Source organism: Heterodontus francisci, chromosome 2, assembly GCF_036365525.1.
Source record: "Heterodontus francisci isolate sHetFra1 chromosome 2, sHetFra1.hap1, whole genome shotgun sequence".
Taxonomy (NCBI): domain Eukaryota; kingdom Metazoa; phylum Chordata; class Chondrichthyes; order Heterodontiformes; family Heterodontidae; genus Heterodontus; species Heterodontus francisci.
In genome coordinates, this window is record NC_090372.1 from 151,026,168 (window position 1) to 151,044,028 (window position 17,861).

The 17,861-nt window shown below is 46.2% G+C and overlaps 1 protein-coding gene across 2 annotated transcripts in view; it reads left to right on the forward strand.

The window, feature by feature from the left end:
• The first annotated feature begins 12,180 nt into the window (after window positions 1-12,180).
• Window positions 12,181-17,861, forward strand: part of kat2b (K(lysine) acetyltransferase 2B) — an 85,283-nt gene continuing 79,602 nt past the window's right edge. For both annotated transcript variants that reach the window (XM_068011930.1, XM_068011935.1), the window contains exon 1: window positions 12,181-12,570. In XM_068011930.1, the coding sequence (XP_067868031.1) occupies window positions 12,292-12,570 (279 nt within the window). In that variant the 5' untranslated portion in view covers window positions 12,181-12,291. The remainder of the gene's footprint in view (window positions 12,571-17,861) is intronic.

Below are 17,861 nucleotides of genomic sequence, written 5' to 3' on the forward strand. Positions count from 1 at the left end.
AATGGCAGAACCCTTAGGAGTATTGACAGGCAGAGAGATCTGGGCGTACAGGTCCACAGGTCACTGAAAGTGGCAATGCAGGTGGATAAGGTAGTCAAGAAGGCATACGGCATGCTTGCCTTCATCGGTCGGGGCATAGAGTATAAAAATTGGCAAGACATGTTGCAGCTGTACAGAACCTTAGTTAGGCCACACTTAGAATATTGCGTGCAATTCTGGTCGCCACACTACCAGAAGGACGTGGAGGCTTTGGAGAGGGTACAGAGGAGGTTTACCAGGATGTTGCCTGGTCCGGAGGGCATTAGCTATGAGGAGAGGTTGGAAAAAATTGGATTGTTTTCACTGGAACGACGGAGGTGGAGGGGCGACATGATAGAGGTTTACAAAGTTATGAGTGGCATGGACAGAGTGGATAGTCAGAAGCTTTTTCCCAGGGTGGAAGAGTCAGTTACTAGGGGACATAGGTTTAAGGTGCGAGGGGCAAAGTTTAGAGGGGATGTGCGAGGCAAGTTTTTTACACAGAGGGTGGTGAGTGCCTGGAACTTGCTGCCAGGGGAGGTGGTGGAAGCAGATACGATAGTGACGTTTAAGAGACATCTTGACAAATATATGAATAGGAAGGGAATAGAGGGATTATGGGCCCCGGAAGTGCAGAAGGTGTTAGTTTAGGCAGGCATCAAGATCGGCGCAGGCTTGGAGGGCCGAATGGCCTGTTCCTGTGCTGTACTGTTCTTTGTTCTTTGTTATTTGCGCCACACAAGTGCCAGGCAATGACCATCTCAAACATGAGAGTATCAAACTATCTCCCCTTGATGTTCAATGGCATTATCATCGCAGTATCCCCCACTATCAACATCCTGGGGATTACCATTGACCCAAAACTGAACTGGACAAGCCACATAAATACTGAGTAGAAGAGCAGGTCAGAGGCTAGGAATTCTCCGATTAATAACTCACCTCCTGCCTCAGTGCCTGTCCACCATCTACAAGGCACAAGTCAGGAATGTGATGGAATACTCTCCACTTGCCTGGATGAATGCAGCTCCAACAACACTCAAGAAGCTCAACACCATCCAGGACATAGAAGCCCGCTTGATTTGCACTCCAATTACCACCTTCAGCGTTTACTCCCTTCACCATTGCCACACAGTGGCAGCAGTATGTCCCATCTACAAGATGCACTGCAGCAACTCACCAAAGCTTCTTTCAACAGAACCTTCCAAACCCATGACCTTTACCACCTAGAAGGATAAGGGCAGCAGATGCATGGGAACACCACCACCTGCAAATTTCCCTCCAAGCCACACAGCATCCTGACTTGGAACTATATTGCTGTTTCTCCACTGTCGCTGGGTCAAAATCCTGGAACTCCCTTCCTAACAGTATTGTTGATGTTCCTACAGCCCGAAGACTGCAGTGATTCAAGAAGGCAGCTTACCACCACCTTCTCAAGGACAATTAGGGATGGGCAATAAATACTGGCCTAGCCAGCGACGCCCATAGCCCATGAACAAATAAAAAAAATGTGTATTTTCTAAACTGGACCTAAAATCTAGGTGTCACCAGCAGGAAGTCAATGAGGACAGCCGCTGTATTACATTCAACATGAAGGGGTGGGGAAGTCTTGGGATTAAGGAGCATGGTGATGTAATGGTTATGGCAAGCTATACAGTCGCACTACAGTAAATTGTGAATTAATTTGGGGGTTAATACCAGAAAACCCTGAAAGCTGCTAGATTGTTACAAAACTCCAACTGATTCACTAACAGGAGCCCTCCACCTGTATCTGGTCTGATTTACATGTATCTCCAAAGCCATACTATGTAGTTGATGGATTAACACATCACTCGATAGGAAGAAACAATAGCTCTATCTGGGGGTGGGCACTAACTATAGCATTGTCAAAGTCACTCACAGAGCAATTTTTTAAAAAAAGGTTATATTGCTGCTCCATATTACTAGCCAGGGAAAACATGCTTTTGGAACTATTCTGAATGGTGTTCAAATACTGGTTAAATTTATACTGATAGTAAAAAGCAGACTGGACAGTTGGTGCTGTCTTAATATTAAAGAAGTTAAAAATGAAAAAGCTCCAAGGCTTTCAGCTGGATTTCTGGGGAACATTTTAAATTTAATTTTGCACTGATTATTGTGTACATATTACTTCCTCAACCTCACAAAGCTTACTCAAGTTTGATCCTGGTGCTTCACAACAGGTTTTTGTTTCCAAACAACTTCAGATTTAGCATTGATTGATGTCTGCCTCATGCTGAGCTAACACAAGACAGAAAAAAAAAATAGACATGAATTTGTTCAGAACTGAGTCCAGGTTGTCATGAAGACCCCTCCTGCCAAGAATGAGGCATATTAATTTTGTCATATGAACATTAATTTTAAGCTGTTGCTGGACTGAAAAGATAACTTGTTTAAAGAAATCACAGCAGTGGCTAGAAACATTTTGCATACTAAGAGACAGATGCCTTTTTAGAATATTACAGCGCAGTACAGGCCCTTCGGCCCTCGATGTTGCGCCGAGCTGTGAAACCATCTGACCTACACTATTCCATTTTCATCCATGTGTCTATCCAATGTCCACTTAAATGCCCTTAAAGTTGGCGAATCTACTACTGCTGCAGGCAGGGCATTCCACGCCCTTACTACTCTCTGAGTAAAGAAACTACCTCTCACATCTGTCCTATATCTATCACCCCTCAACTTGAAGCTATGTCCCCTCGTGTTTGCCATCAACATCCGAGGAAAAAGATGCTCACTATCCACCCTATCTAACCCTCTGATTATCTTATATGTCTCTATTAAGTCACCTCTCCTCCTCCTTCTCTCCAACGAAAACAACCTCAAGTCCCTCAGCCTTTCCTCGTAAGACCTTCCCTCCATACCAGGCAACATCCTAGTAAATCTCCTCTGCACCCTTTCCATAGCTTCCACATCCTTCCTATAATGCGGTGACCAGAACTGCACGCAATACTCCAGGTGCGGTCTCACCAGAGTTTTGTACAGCTGCAGCATGACCTCGTGGCTCCGAAACTCGACCCCCCTACTAATAAAAGCTCACACACCATATGCCTTCTTAACAGCCCTATTAACCTGGTTAGCAACCTTCAGGGATTTATGCACCTGGACACCAAGATCTCTCTGTTCATCTACACTAACAAGAATCTTCCCATTAGCCCAGTACTCTGCATTCCTGTTACTCCTTCCAAAGTGAATCACCTCACACTTTTCCGCATTAAACTCCATTTGCCATCTCTCAGCCCAGCTCTGCAGCCTATCTATGTCTCTCTGTACCCTACAACATCCTTCGGCACTATCCACAACTCCACCGACCTTAGTGTCATCTGCAAATTTACTAACCCACCCTTCTACACCCTCTTCCAGGTCATTTATAAAAATGACAAACAGCAATGGCCCCAAAACAGATCCTTGCGGTACACCACTAATAACTAAACTCCAGGATGAACATTTGCCATCAACCACCACCCTCTGTCTTCTTTCAGCTAGCCAATTTCTGATCCAAAGCTCTAAATCACCTTCAACCCCATACTTCCGTATTTTCTGCAATAGCCTACCGTGGGGAACCTTATCAAACGCCTTACTGAAATCCATATACACCACATCCACTGCTTTACCCTCATCCACCTGTTTGGTCACCTTCTCGAAAAACTCAATAAGGTTTGTGAGGCACGACCTACCCGTCACAAAACCGTGCTGACTATCTCTAATATACTTATTCTTTTCAAGATGATTATAAATCCTGTCTCTTATAACCTTTTCCAACATTTTACCCACAACCGAAGTAAGGCTCACAGGTCTATAATTACCAGGGCTGTCTCTACTCCCCTTCTTGAACAAGGGGACAACATTTGCAATCCTCCAGTCTTCCGGCACTATTCCTGTCGACAATGACGACATAAAGATCAAGGACAAAGGCTCTGCAATCTCCTCCCTAGCTTCCCAGAGAATCCTAGGATAAATCCCATCTGGCCCAGGGGACTTATCTATTTTCACACTTTCCAAAATTGCTAACACCTCCTCCTTGTGAACCTCAATCCCATCTAGCCTCGTAGCCTGAATCTCAGTATTCTCAACAACATTTTCTTTCTCTACTGTAAATACTGACGCAAAATATTCATTTAACACTTCCCCTATCTCCTCTGATTCCACACACAACTTCCCACTACTATCCTTGATTGGCCCTAATCTAACTCTAGTCATTCTTTTATTCCTGATATACCTATAGAAAGCCTTAGGGTTTTCCCTGATCCGATCCACCAATGACTTCTCGTGTCCTCTCCTTGCTCTTCTTAGCTCTCCCTTTAGATCCTTCCTGGCTAGCTTGTAACTCTCAAGCGCCCTAACTGAGCCTTCACGTCTCATCCTAACATAAGCCTTCTTCTTCCTCTTGACAAGCGCTTCAACTTCTTTAGTAAACCACGGCTCCCTCGCACGACAACTTCCTCCCTGCCTCACAGGTACATACTTATCAAGGACACGCAGTAGCTGCTCCTTGAATAAGCTCCACATTTCGATTGTTCCCATCCCCTGCAGTTTCCTTCCCCATCCTACGCATCCTAAATCTTGCCTAATCGCATCATAATTTCCTTTCCCCCAGTTATAATTCTTGCCCTGCGGTATATACTTGTCCCTGCCCATCGCTAAGGTAAACCTAACCGAATTGTGATCACTGTCACCAAAGTGCTCACCTACATCTAAATCTAACACCTGGCCGGGTTCATTTCCCAGTGCCAAATCCAATGTGGCATCGCCCCTGGTTGGCCTGTCTACATACTGTGTCAGAAAACCCTCCTGCACACACTGGACAAAAACTGACCCATCTAAAGTACTCGAACTATAGTATTTCCAGTCGATATTTGGAAAGTTAAAGTCCCCCATAACAACTACCCTGTTACTCTCACCCCTGTCGAGAATCATCTTCGCTATCCTTTCCTCTACATCTCTGGAACTATTCGGAGGTCTATAAAAGACTCCCAACAGGGTAACCTCATCTCTCCTGTTTCTAACCTCAGCCCATACTACCTCAGTAGACGAGTCCTCAAACGTCCTTTCTGTCGCTGTAATACTCTCCTTGATTAACAATGCCACACCCCCCCCTCTTTTACCATCTCCTCTCTTCTTACTGAAACATCTAAATCCCGGAATCTGCAACATCCATTCCTGCCCCTGCTCTACCCATGTCTCCGAAATGGCCACTACATCGAGATCCCAGGTACCAACCCATGCTGCAAGCTCACCCACCTTATTCCGGATGCTCCTGGCGTTGAAATAGACACACTTTAAACCAGGTTCTTGCTTGCCAGTGCCCTCTTGCGTCCTTGTAACCATATCCCTGACCTCACTACTCTCAACATCCTGTACACTGGCACTACAATTTGGGTTCCCATTCCCCTGCTGAATTAGTTTAAACCCCCCCGAAGAGCACTAGCAAACCTCCCCCCCAGGATATTGGTACCCCTCTGGTTCAGGTGAAGACCATCCTGTTTGTAGAGGTCCCACCTACCCCAGAAAGAGCCCCAATTATCCAGGAAACCAAATCCCTCCCTCCTGCACCATCCCTGCAGCCACGTGTTCAACTCCTCTCTCTCCCTATTCCTCGCTTCGCTATCACGTGGCACGGGCAACAACCCAGAGATAACAACTCTGTTTGTTCTTGCTCTAAGCTTCCACCCTAGCTCCCTAAATTTCTGTCCTAAATCCCCATCTCTCTTCCTACCTATGTCGTTGGTGCCTATGTGGACCACGACTTGGGGCTGCTCCCCCTCCCCATTAAGGATCCCAAAAACACGATCCGAGACATCACGAACCCTGGCACCTGGGAGGCAACATACCAACCGTGAGTCTCTCTCGTTCCCACAGAACCTCCTATCTGTTCCCCTAACTATGGAGTCCCCAATGACTAATGTTCTGCTCCTCTTCCCCCTTCCCTTCTGAGCAACAGGGACAGACTCTGTGCCAGATATCTGTACCCCATTGCTTACCCCTGGTAAGTCGTCCCCCGCAACAGTATCCAAAACGGTATACCTGTTGTTGAGGGAAACAGCCACAGGGGATCCCTGCACTGCCTGCTGGTTCCCTCTCCTTCCCCTGACGGTAACCCATCTACCTACTTCTTTTACCTGAGGTGTGACTACCTCCCCATAACTCCTCTCAATAACCTCCTCCGCCTCCCGAATGATCCGAAGTTCATCCAGCTCCAGCTCCAGTTCCCTAACGCGGTTCTCGAGGAGCTGGAGTTGGGTGCACTTCCCACAGATGCAGTCAGCAGGGACACTCTTGGCGACCCTTACCTCCCACATTCTGCAGGAGGAACATACAACTGCCTTAATCTCCATTCCCACTATTCCAAATTCCCAACAAATCTACTGAAAAACCAAAAAAACAAAAAGTCAAAACTTGTTAGGTTAGCAATCCAACGGACAGAACTTCCCAAATAAAAAGCTTACCTTATCAACACACCAGAGTCCTTTTTTTTTGGTTAGAGGAGGAAGGTGGGTGGGAGACACTACACGTGTAGTGTCTCGGGTACAGCCACCACACAAATATATACCTTTTTCCTTACCCAGCAGTCCCCTGGTCCTCCGAAAACAAAAGGGAATTCACTTTTAAACTTACGCTGAAATTGACTTCCCAGCTGTAAGCCCGTTCACGCACCTCCGTTGCTATCCAAGCTGCAGTCACCGAAACTAAAAGAAAGAGATTCTAAACCACACAAATATATACCTGGACAGACAATAGAGCTGCTCCCTGATCCAATTAACCCAAATGGATTTTGATCACCTGACACTGAATGTGGAACATGCCAGCTTTCCATTCCACCCCCACCCCCACCCCACCTCACTGCGGCTGTCTGCTAAGATGAAAGGAATCCACAAAATGCAGGAGAGTTTGTTTAAAAAAAAACAACTGGTCACATAACTAACCTGCTGGCCTAGGTTTGGTTTTGAATTGCTCAGAGAACAGTTTGGGTCAGACTGCAACTGAACTTGAAGAAAGAACCTCTTTCCTGCCTGGCTCTCTCTCTCTCTCTCTCTCTCTCCCTCTCATGAATTTCCAGATCCACTGAAGAACTTAGACCTCAAGAGAGAAGACTCCTACATCGAACCAAGTTTGAAAGCGTCCACTGGGGCCCAACAAAATGGCAAGATCTAACTGCAATCAAAGACTCCACATTGAACTCAAAGGACAGTAAATGAACCCTAGCCATTGCTTCAAACTTTCCCCCTTTATTCTTACTCTTTTTCTGTCTCTATCTGCGTGTGTGTTTATCATTTATGCATGCTAGCATGGTCGCGTTGCGTATTCGTAGTAGTTTTAACCGAATTAGAGTTTTAAGGTTAATAAACTTACACTTTTCTTATTTAAATCTAAGAAAACCTGTCTGATTGATTTCTTTGCCTTACAATTGGAGAGCAGTGAACAAGGATTCACTGAGGGGCAGCTAAAAACAGTGTTTTAAAAATTAAACCCTGTTACGGTCAAACCAGGCGAAGGCTGAGAGGGAATCCCTCGACCCCTTCCTCATCTGGTCGTAACAAATATTTGGGGGCTAGCATCCGGTTTTGACCCACGGACAAACAAGGAAATTGGAATTGGGAAGTCTAATTGATCCCAATCAAAAAGAAAACAGATTTCAATACAGGTTTTCTTGTGGTTGTGTGTGCTAGAATACTAACATGTCTGCAACTGAAGCTAGTAGTGACCCAAGCCAGGATGAAGTAACTTGGGATAAGTTAAAAGCACTGTCTATGGGTTGAGAAAAATGACTGAGCAGTGTGGGATCACTGTCTGTGCCAAGGCTAGAAAGTCTGAACTCCTAAGACTAGTGGCCAACCATTTTCCCCTTGAATATGAAGAAGCAGAAACAAGGTTAGAAATAGACTCTGACAGGGTATGGCTAGCATATGTGAAGAAAAAGAGAGGAGAGAGGGAAAGAGAGAGCCTTCCAGAAAAAATGCGAAGAGAGAGAGCTGAGGCAACTTGAGTTAACAAGGGGGCGACAGAGTAACCCCAGTGAAAGCATGGCCAATATGGAGGATTCAGGGCTGGGTACAGAAATGTTAAAATTTGAACAGAGGAAACTTAAATTAGAATACAGGGAAAGAGAGAGGTGGGAGAAAGAAAAAGAGAGAGACGAGAGAGAGAAAGAAAGAACCTTTCAGAAGGAACATGAAGAAAAAGAGAGGAGAGAGAGAAAGAAAGAGCCTTCCAGAAGGAATGCGAAGAGAGAGAGCTGAGGCGACTTGAATTAACTAGGGGGTGACAGAGTAACCCCAGTGAAAGCATGGCCAATATGGAGGATCGTAATTCAGGTCTGGGTACAGAATTGTTAAAATTTTCCCAATTGATCCCAAAATTCAATGAGGGAGACGTGGAAGCATTTTTTGTATCTTTTCAAAAATTTGCAAGGCAGCTAAAGTGGCGGGCTGAGGCTTGGACTCTCCTGCTACAAAGCAAGCTAACAGGAAAAGCCCATAAGGTTTATTTCATGCTGCGAGATAAGAGCTCATCCAATTATGAACTGACAAAAAATTCTATCCTCGCGGCATATGAGTTAGTACCAGAAGCCTATCGCCAAAAATTTAGAACCCTCAAGAAGCAAGCTGATCAAATGTACCTGGAGTTTGAGGGAAGTAAGCAGCTGGCTTTTGACCAGTGGCTGAGGGCTCTTAAAATACAGCCCAGCTATGAAAATCTCAGAGAAGTAATTTTGCTCGAGGAATTTAAAAACTCTCTCCCACTTTCCATAAAGACACGTGTAGAGGAACAGAAACTTCAGAGAGCTCGGCAAGCCACAGTTCTGGCTGATGAGTTTGCTCTCATTTATAATTCGGTTCCCCAGGGGAAAACCTTTCCTAATCACCCCCACAAATCCGAAAAAAGGACAAAGGGTGGGAAGGTGATAGAAGCCCAAGCATTCCTGGGAGGGAAAGAAAAGCAGGAGACACAAGGGGCCCTCCTCCAGCCAAAAAGGAAGGTGCTGTAAGTAGGAGTGAGACCCGGAGACCTGTGTGCTTCCATTGTAATAAAGCAGAGCATCTACGAGCTGACTGCTGGGGAAAAAAAGGGAAAACGTGTAGGGTTAATCAGGGCACACCGGCTCAGTGAAGGAGCAAGGACCCTGATGGAAAGCACAGCTGAACAAGCTGTGGCTTTAACTGCAGTAATATTAAGGCCCATGAAGCCTACTGCTGCAAGTGCAGGAAATTTAATAGGATTCCTGAAGGTTATCAGGATTTTGTGTCTGAAGGGAGAGCAACCCCACACCCCTCAAGTGGGGCAAGCAAGCCCATAGTAATCCTCAGGGACACAGGAGCCACTAGATCCCTTTTACTAGGGAAAGGCCTAACCTTTCCCCCAGAGAGTGCAGTAAATACCAGAATGGTGGTGAATGGTATTGGAGGGCAGTTGCATGCCTGTACCTTTACACTGGGTGCATTTGGAGTGCGACCTAGTTTCAGGACCGATGACTGTAGAGATTGTCCCTAGTTTGCCTGTGGACGGGGTTGGCCTGCTCCTAGGTAATGAATATGGTGGGGGCAAAGGTGGTAGCTTCCCCAGTAGTGAAAGAGAGACCACAGGAGGTCAGAGAGACAGGGCAGTGGCAGGAGACGGTCCCCTGCAGTTTCCCTGAATGTGTAGTGAATCCATGATCAAAGCAGCTCCCCCAGAGGAGACTGAATTAGCACTGCAGGCAGAGATCTGTCTGTCTGAGACTTTCTTTGGAAAGTTAGAAGACGCAGGGAATGAATTAAATGAATCTTCTCCAGCTGAGGCTCAGTGAGCCAACCCAGTACTGAGAGAGTTAGCACAGGCTGCCCAGTCTGAAATTGAAGCAGAGTCCCTGATTGCTATTATTTAAAGAATGAGGTACTGATGAGGAAGTGGAGGTCTACTCACAGACCTGAGAGCAAGAAGTGGAGAGTAGTTCACCAGTTAGTGGTGCCGCAGAGGTACCGGAGAGAAATATTAAGAATGGCCCATGAGATTACAATGGTTGTACATGTCAGTATATGAAAAATCAAAGCCCACATAAGACAGCAATTTGACTGGCCAAAACTCCATAAAGATGTGGTGGAGTACTGTAGGAGTTGCCATGTGAGGGTAAACCCCAACCTACAATGAAATCTGCACCCCTAAGTCCTGTATTAGTGTTTGGAGGATCCTCCAGCAGAGGGCTGGTGAATTGTAAGGGACCCCTGCCAAGAACAAAAGGGGATAGACAGGCACAGGGCTGGCAAAAGGTTAGAGAGGAAAGGGGAAAAGGAACAAAAAGGACAGGTTAAAGGAATTCCTATAGGAATCCCATCTGAAACCCCCTACTGTCCAGTCAGCCAACCCCGAAATGTTGGAAAACTTAGACCCCACATCCTCCTATGTAAATGCAGACACCAGAAGCACCCCACCAGAGTTGCTAACGGCATTTATAGAAACCTGCAGAGGCAAAGGAAATACTCAAGAGGGCAGAGAAACTGTGAGGGTGATGCCTCACCTAGTCTAAGTGCCGCAGGGGAGTGCAATAGAATCTGTACAAATACCTGGAAGCAGGAGTGTCCCAAAAGACAAAGGGAAGATTAGCAGAAAATCCACCCCCACAGTCAGGGGAAAAGGGAACCAATCATCCCCTAAGGTGAAAAGCCCTTACATGACTCATCAAAGCACTGAAAGGGAGTTCAGAGCGGATCCAACCACTGCCGACGCCCATGAGCAGAATTCCAACCTGGGGCTAATTAAATCTAACCCACCGCCTGCAGACCTCAACAGGGACAAAGACACCCTAGGCAGTCATGGAAATGTGCAAACTGGAAAAAAAACTTGCTCAAAAATCACATGTTCGTTGGGATGCCAAAAAGAACAGTTTAAAGCAGCACTGCTACCAAGAAAAGACAGGTGGTAACAATTTTTAGGATTTCTGAATGAATGGGAGAGATGAATATGTGTTTTCCTGTACCTACTCTTCTCTCTAGTCCCTTTTAATGAAAAGCGTATCTAAAAATCAGATTTCATTCCGCTGGGTGTGGAGGTGTCATGAAGACTCCACCTGCTAAGAATGAGGCATATTAATTTCGTCATATGAACATTAATTTTAAACTGTTGCTGGACTGAAAAGATATTTAAAGAAATCACAGCAGTGGCTGGAAACATTTTGCATACTGAGAGATAGTTGCCTGGAGAGACAATAGATATGCCTCCTGATCCAATTAACCCAGATGGATTTTGATCACCAGAAATTGAATGTGGAACAAGCCAGCATTCTGGAAAGTTTGATAAAAAAACAACTAGTCACATGACTAATCTGCTGGCCCAGGGTTGGTTTTGAACTGCTCACAGAACAGTTTGGGTCAGACTGCAACTGAACTTGAAGAAAGAGCCTCTTTCCTGCCTGGCTCTCTCTCTCATGAATTTCCAGATCTCTCATGAAGACACTTAAACCTCAAGAGAGAAGACTCCTACATCGAAACAAGTTTGAAAGTGTCCACTGGGGCCCAACAAAATGGCAAGATTTAACTGCAATCAAAGACTCCACATCGAAGTCCAAGGACAGTAAATGAACCCTAGCTATTGCTTCTGTCTCTATCTGCATGTGTGTTTATCACGTATGCATGCCAGCATGGTCACATATTTGTAGTAGTTTTAACCAAATTAGAGTTTTAAGGTTAATAAACTTACACTTTTCTTGTTTAAGTCTAAGAAAACCTGTCTGGTTGATTTATTTGCCTTACAATTGGAAAGCAGTGAACAAAGATTCACTGAGGGGGAGCTAAAAAGTGTTTTAAAAATTAAACCCTGTTAGGTCAAACCAGGCGAAGGCTGAAAGGGAACCCCTAGACCCCTTCCTCACCTGGTCTTAACAAGGTGCAGCAAAACAGCGATGGGCCTGGTGACTCCTGGCGAATATACCAGCTCCTTAAGCTGGTTGCTAGAGATGCGTGAAGAAAATGTTTAATTTCATTTCTTGCTGATAATTTTCCTTTGATTGTCATTGTGTTGGTGTTTCCAATATGCAGCCATATATGTATTCCAACATGTTGCTTTTTTTTTTCTTATTGGAGTGAATGGAACAAAAATATGTGGGAAATGACCTGGTGTGCGCCTGTGTGACAGTTTGTGCTCTGTACCGCCCCTGGCGGGGTGCTACTACATACAGGGAGGTAGGGCAGTGAGCTGCCACCACCGCTGTGGTCACCATTCCAGCTCGGATCACTTCCTTAAAAAAAAGCACAACACTGTTCTGCACGTACAGAGCAGCTGGGAGTTATGGCGGAGAGCGGCGGCGGAGGAGCAGGCGGGCTGCAGCCGGGATCGTTGGCGGTGTGTGTCGGCGCCTCGGACTCGGTGCCTCCTGTGCCGGTGCCGCTGGCTGTGCCGGTGCCGGTTGCCGGCTGCGCTGTGGTTGCGGAGAGCGGCCGTTCCGCCGGCACGGGGAGTCAGCAGCAGCAGCAGCGGCGGGAGAGGATCGCGCTGAGGAAGGTGCAGCTCCGCAGCTACCCCCGGACAAAGAAGCTAGAAAAACTCGGCGTTTATTCCGCTTGCAAGGTAGCGACTGGACCCTGCTGCTCCAAGAAGGGGCGAAATGCGCCCCCCCCCCCCACCACCACCACTCACAGCAAACAAACTAACCCGTTTTTTCAAAACAAGCTCTCCAATGAAGTGACATGTCAGAATTAATTTTGTTTTGACTGTATTCGTGTCAGGTCGGGTTGTTTTGCAATAGGGGGCGGGTTTGTTTCTGTCTCTGGCTCTTATGTGTTGTAAACAATGTTAGGATTGCTACATGCTGTGTCATTTTCTAAAACTCGATGACAGGTTTTAAGATTGTAATGTCATGTTCGTGTAATTTTCTCGCATGCCAGTGTGGCAGACTAGGTGTTAGGTTGTGTACTGTAAATAATGTCAGTGAGAAAGTTTTTATTAGTTTGACTTTTGGTACTGGTGAACTGCCAAAGGAATACATTTCTTAGTTGCAATAATTTAAATTTCCTACAAAAAAATGGAATTAAACATAGATCTCTGGACTAAAAATTCGATGTGGCTGGTTCTCTGGCACGAGAATTGCGATGCATGATTGATTACCCTGCGCCCAATCAAACTTTGTGCTGCCTGCTCATCTCAATGATTGCAGCATGTAGCCTAAGTGCTGCTGACAGGGGGCCCAGGTACGTGCAAGGGTTACAGCTAGCCCGCATTTCTGAAAACCAGCCTTCACCTCTTGAAAGGTGGGGGGTGGGGTTGCGTTATGGCTGCAGCAGTTGTTGTAGCTGTTTTGGAAAGTGTTTCTCAAAGCGTACTGAAGGAGCAGCAGGCCAGAGAGTGGTCTCCCAGGTTCTCTGATGCAGCACTGGAGGCCTTAGTCCAGGAATTGGAAAGGAGGAGCGATGTTGTCTTTCTGCAGGGGTCCAGGAGGCCCTGAAGGCATAAACTGTAAAGGGAATGGGAGAATTTAGACATGGAGTGTGGCCCCAAGGACCTGTTTGCAGTGCGGCAAGAAGTTCAATAAATGCATCTAGAGATGCCATCTGCCACCCACTGGGCCACCAACCTCACATGTTGCTCAGTTCACCATACCCCTATCGCTTCTCTATCATCAATCTCCAGCAATCAGCACTGGGGCATAACATTCATATGCTCACCTCAACCTCAAATATAGCACTGCTGCAAACCTTACACCCACATCTCGCAGCTTCCACATATGTGTCACAGGCACATCATCCATTGCTACACGCTCACTGATGGTTTTTCTTCTCTCTTGCAAGGTCACACATAACAGGAGAGAGCAGCAGAGAACCGGTGGGGGACAGGCCCACCTGCATCTCCTGAGACCCTCGGAGGAGACGGTGCTGCGAATTATTGGCGTAGCAGTAAGTGAGACTGTTGCAACCAGCATTGCCAAGAAAATTCAGAATGACAGTATTTTCTTGTCTTATGCACCTTCCCAAATCCCACTTATGCATTTCTGCTTTTAGATACCCAAGAACTGGGGCCTAGCCAGCCAGTGCAGCCTCACGATGAAGGGCGCAAAACAAGAGGAGACATCTGATGAGGAAGCACCTTCATTTGATCTGACACTCGCAGTCACCAGTTAGGCACTATATGTACTTTAGAGGATAGTATAGAGGTGAGATCGGCACGTGCTGAGTCATCAGGCATGAGTGGGCTGCAGCCCGGCCAGGAGGAATGGGGATAGCTTTAGCTCCCCAGAGGGAGAGGTTGCAGACGAGTTCTGCTGCTGAGGACTCCGATGAGGACCTCAATGGGCATTTACACAGAAATGCTTGGTGCATTGGCAGGCCTGTTACAAAGCAGGTCAGACAACGTCTGTGGAGAGAAGAACAGAGTTAACGTTTCAGGTCTGTGACCTTTCATCATTACTTATGAACTGTTGAAAGGTCACGGATCTGGAACATTAACTCTGTTTTTCTCTCCACAGATGCTGCCAGACATGCTAAGTGTTTCCAACATTTTCTGTTATTTCAGATTTCCAGCATCTGCAATAATTTGCTTTTATGCTACAAGGACGGATGTCACAGCCAAGGAGCATAGAAGAGTTCGGCTCCAACTTGGCACAGGGCTTCCTGTAGAGCTTGGAGTTCATCCTTTCCAATGTGGAAAGGGTGGCCAATTCCATCATGAGATCCATGCTTGTTGCCACGCAAACCCAGCTTGGTGCCGTGCAGGCTCGTTCTGCACAGTCCCAGAGGTCCATCAGTCTGTGCTAAGGTGCCTCCTTAGAGGAATAGCAGTGGCTCCATGGTCCTCCTGGGAGGACAGCATTCGTGCTCCCATCACTGTCATTCCACCAGTGCCCTTACTGATACCTCTCAGCCAGACTTCTGCCTATGCTAAGGTGCTGCAGTCCGAATCTGGGCCTTCTAGGCCCACCATCAGCCATGATGCATCCACTGGGGTAGCACTGCATAGGAGCACTCGGCCACGCAAAGGCATACACAAGGGCGGCGCAGTGGTTAGCACCGCAGCCTCACAGCTCCAGCGACCCTGGTTCGATTCTGGGAACTGCCTGTGCGGAGTTTGCAAGTTCTCCCTGTGACCGTGTGGATTTCCGCCGGGTGCTCCGGTTTCCTCCCACAGCCAAAGACTTGCAGGTTGATAGGTAAATTGGCCATTGTAAATTGCCCGTAGTGTAGGTAGGTGGTAGGAGAATGGTGGGGACGTGGTAGGGAATATGGGATTAATGTAGGATTAGTATAAATGGGTGGTTGTTGGTCGGCACTGACTTGGTGGGCCGAAGGGCCTGTTTCAGTGCTGTATCTCTATGACTATGACTATGATAAGAGAGGCACGAGGAGACAGCACAAGGACGAATAGTTGAGTATTGTATGATTGGAAAGGTTGTTGGATAAATATGTTATGGAATTGTTGGTTTGTGATGTCTTTTATTTCAAGATTATGGCCAAGAGGATACTTTGATGGTCCACAGCAGAAGGATGCAAAGGTGGGAAATTGTGGAGCAGTGGTGATGTGGGGAATAACGGAGCCTGATGAGGTGCTCATGGACAGCCTGTCTGGAGCTAGGATGTCCTGACTGTCTCCCTGCTGCTTCCTCCTCCTTCTCCCTCCTCCTCCTCCTCCTTCTTCCTTCTTCTTTCTCTTCCTCCTCCTGAGGTGCTTTCCAATGGCCTGGTGGCAAAGACTGTGCCCTTGTGATGGCCAGATTGCATGGAATGCAGCAGACCAACATGAATTTGGAAACATGCTCTGGTGAGAATTGTAGGGCTACCCCCCGAGTTGTCCAGGCAGCTGAACTGTTTGAGAAAACTGATGGTTTGCTGTTCCTGGTTACAGCATGGCTTTTGTTGTATGAACGCTGTCCATGTGTTTTTGGCTGACGAAGGGGAGTCATAAACCATGTGTGGCCATGAGCCATGGAAGTGTTTGCCATCAAACAGCCACCTTCTGGTTCGACGATGACTGACGTAGGATCAAAGCATCATGGCTGCTATTGTGATGTTCTGTGCTCAGAGGCCTTCAAACTCCACTCAACTCCTTGCAAAGGTCCATCAGCACTCTCTTCAGACTCCAACAACTCTTCTACTAATTCTGCAGCAGCTCTCTGCAGCAGTACAAGAAAATCAAAAACACCTAAGCCAAAAAGTCCCATGCTGATCTTTTTAAATAATGCCACTGGGGTTGGGGAGTCCCTTGTGCATGTTTGAGAGGATGTTAACAAGACCAGTGAGGTCCAAATTGGCAGATCAGGTGCCAAATCAGCGTTTGATGCCGACTGACATCATAATCTGTCAACTCTACATGTTTTCAGCGCATGCACAGTATGCCTGTGCTATCACCCCTCCTAAGATGACGACTGGCACAAGGAAATGGCTGGAAGGGGATCTTCCACTATTTATAGCTCCTCCAGGCTCCCATAGCACCAGAAACAGTGGTTCTACAGAGCCAGCTACAGTGGCAGGGGTATTTGTTTCAAATGATTAGATTCTTTAATCTAGGTAGGCATAGAAGGAGGATATTCGGTCCATCAAGTCCATGTCTGCTCTCTGGAGAGCAACCCAGTCAGTCCCATTCCCCCACTCTATCGCTGTAGCCTGCAAGTTTATTTCCCTCAAGTGCCCATTCAATTTCCTTTTGAAATCATTCATCGTCTCTGCTTCCACTACCCCTTGTTGGCAGTGATTTCTAGGTCATCACCACTTGCTGCATAAAAAATTTTCCTCCTATTCCCCCCTGCTTCTCTTGCCAAAACCTTAAATCTGTGTCCCCTAGTCGTTGTACCATCAGCTAATGGGAACAGTTTGTCTTTGTATATCTTATCTAAATCTGTCATAATCTTGTACACCTCTATCAAATCTCCCTTCAATCTCATTTGCTCCAAGGAGAACAGCCCCAGCTTTTTTAACCTAACCTTGGAACTAAAATCCCTCATCCCTGGAACCATTCTGGTAAATCTCCTCTGCACCCCCTCGAGGAACCTCACAACCTTCCAGAACCTGACCAGAGCTGAACACAATACTATAGTTGTGGCCTAAGCAGAGCTATATAAAGGTTCAGCATAACTTCCGTGCTTTTGTACTCAATACCTCTAAATATGAATACCAAGATCCCACACATTTTGCTAACTACTCTTTCAATATGCCCTGCCACCTTTAAAAATCTGTGCACATGTCCTTCTGTCCCTATACACGCTTTAGGACTGTGCTATTTAGTCTATATTGCCTCTCCTTATCCCTTCTGCTGAAATAAATTACCTCTTGCTTCTCTGTATTAAGTTCCATATGCCACATGCCTGCCTGTTCTGCTAGCCTGTCTATGTTCTGTTGCAGTCGATTGGTATCATCTCACTGTCTGCCACATCTCCATGTTTGGTATCATTGGCAAATTTTGAAATTTTCCAATATATTCTATTCCAATATATATCAGAAAAAGCAATGGTCCTAGAACTAACCCTTGGAGTACACCACTGTCCAGTCGGAAAAGCAACCATTTACCATGACTGGCTGTTTTCTGTCCTTAAGCCAATTTTATATCCAAGCTGACACAGACCCTCCTATGAGCCTCAATTTTGTTAACCAGCCTTTTATGTGGTATTGTGTCACACGCTTTCTTAAAATCCATGTAGACCATATCCATTACTTTCCGTTCATCAACCTTCTCTGTTACTTCATTAAAAAAATTCAAATAGATCAGTCAAGCACAGTCTGCCTTTTACAAATCTGTGTTGACTCTCAATTAACTCCGATCTCTCCAAGTGCCTGCTGATTTTTTCCCCCTGATTATTGATCTAAAACTCTAATATCCTTACACCCTTTCCTGAATAAGGGTGTCACATTTGCTGCACTCCAATCCTCTGACACCTC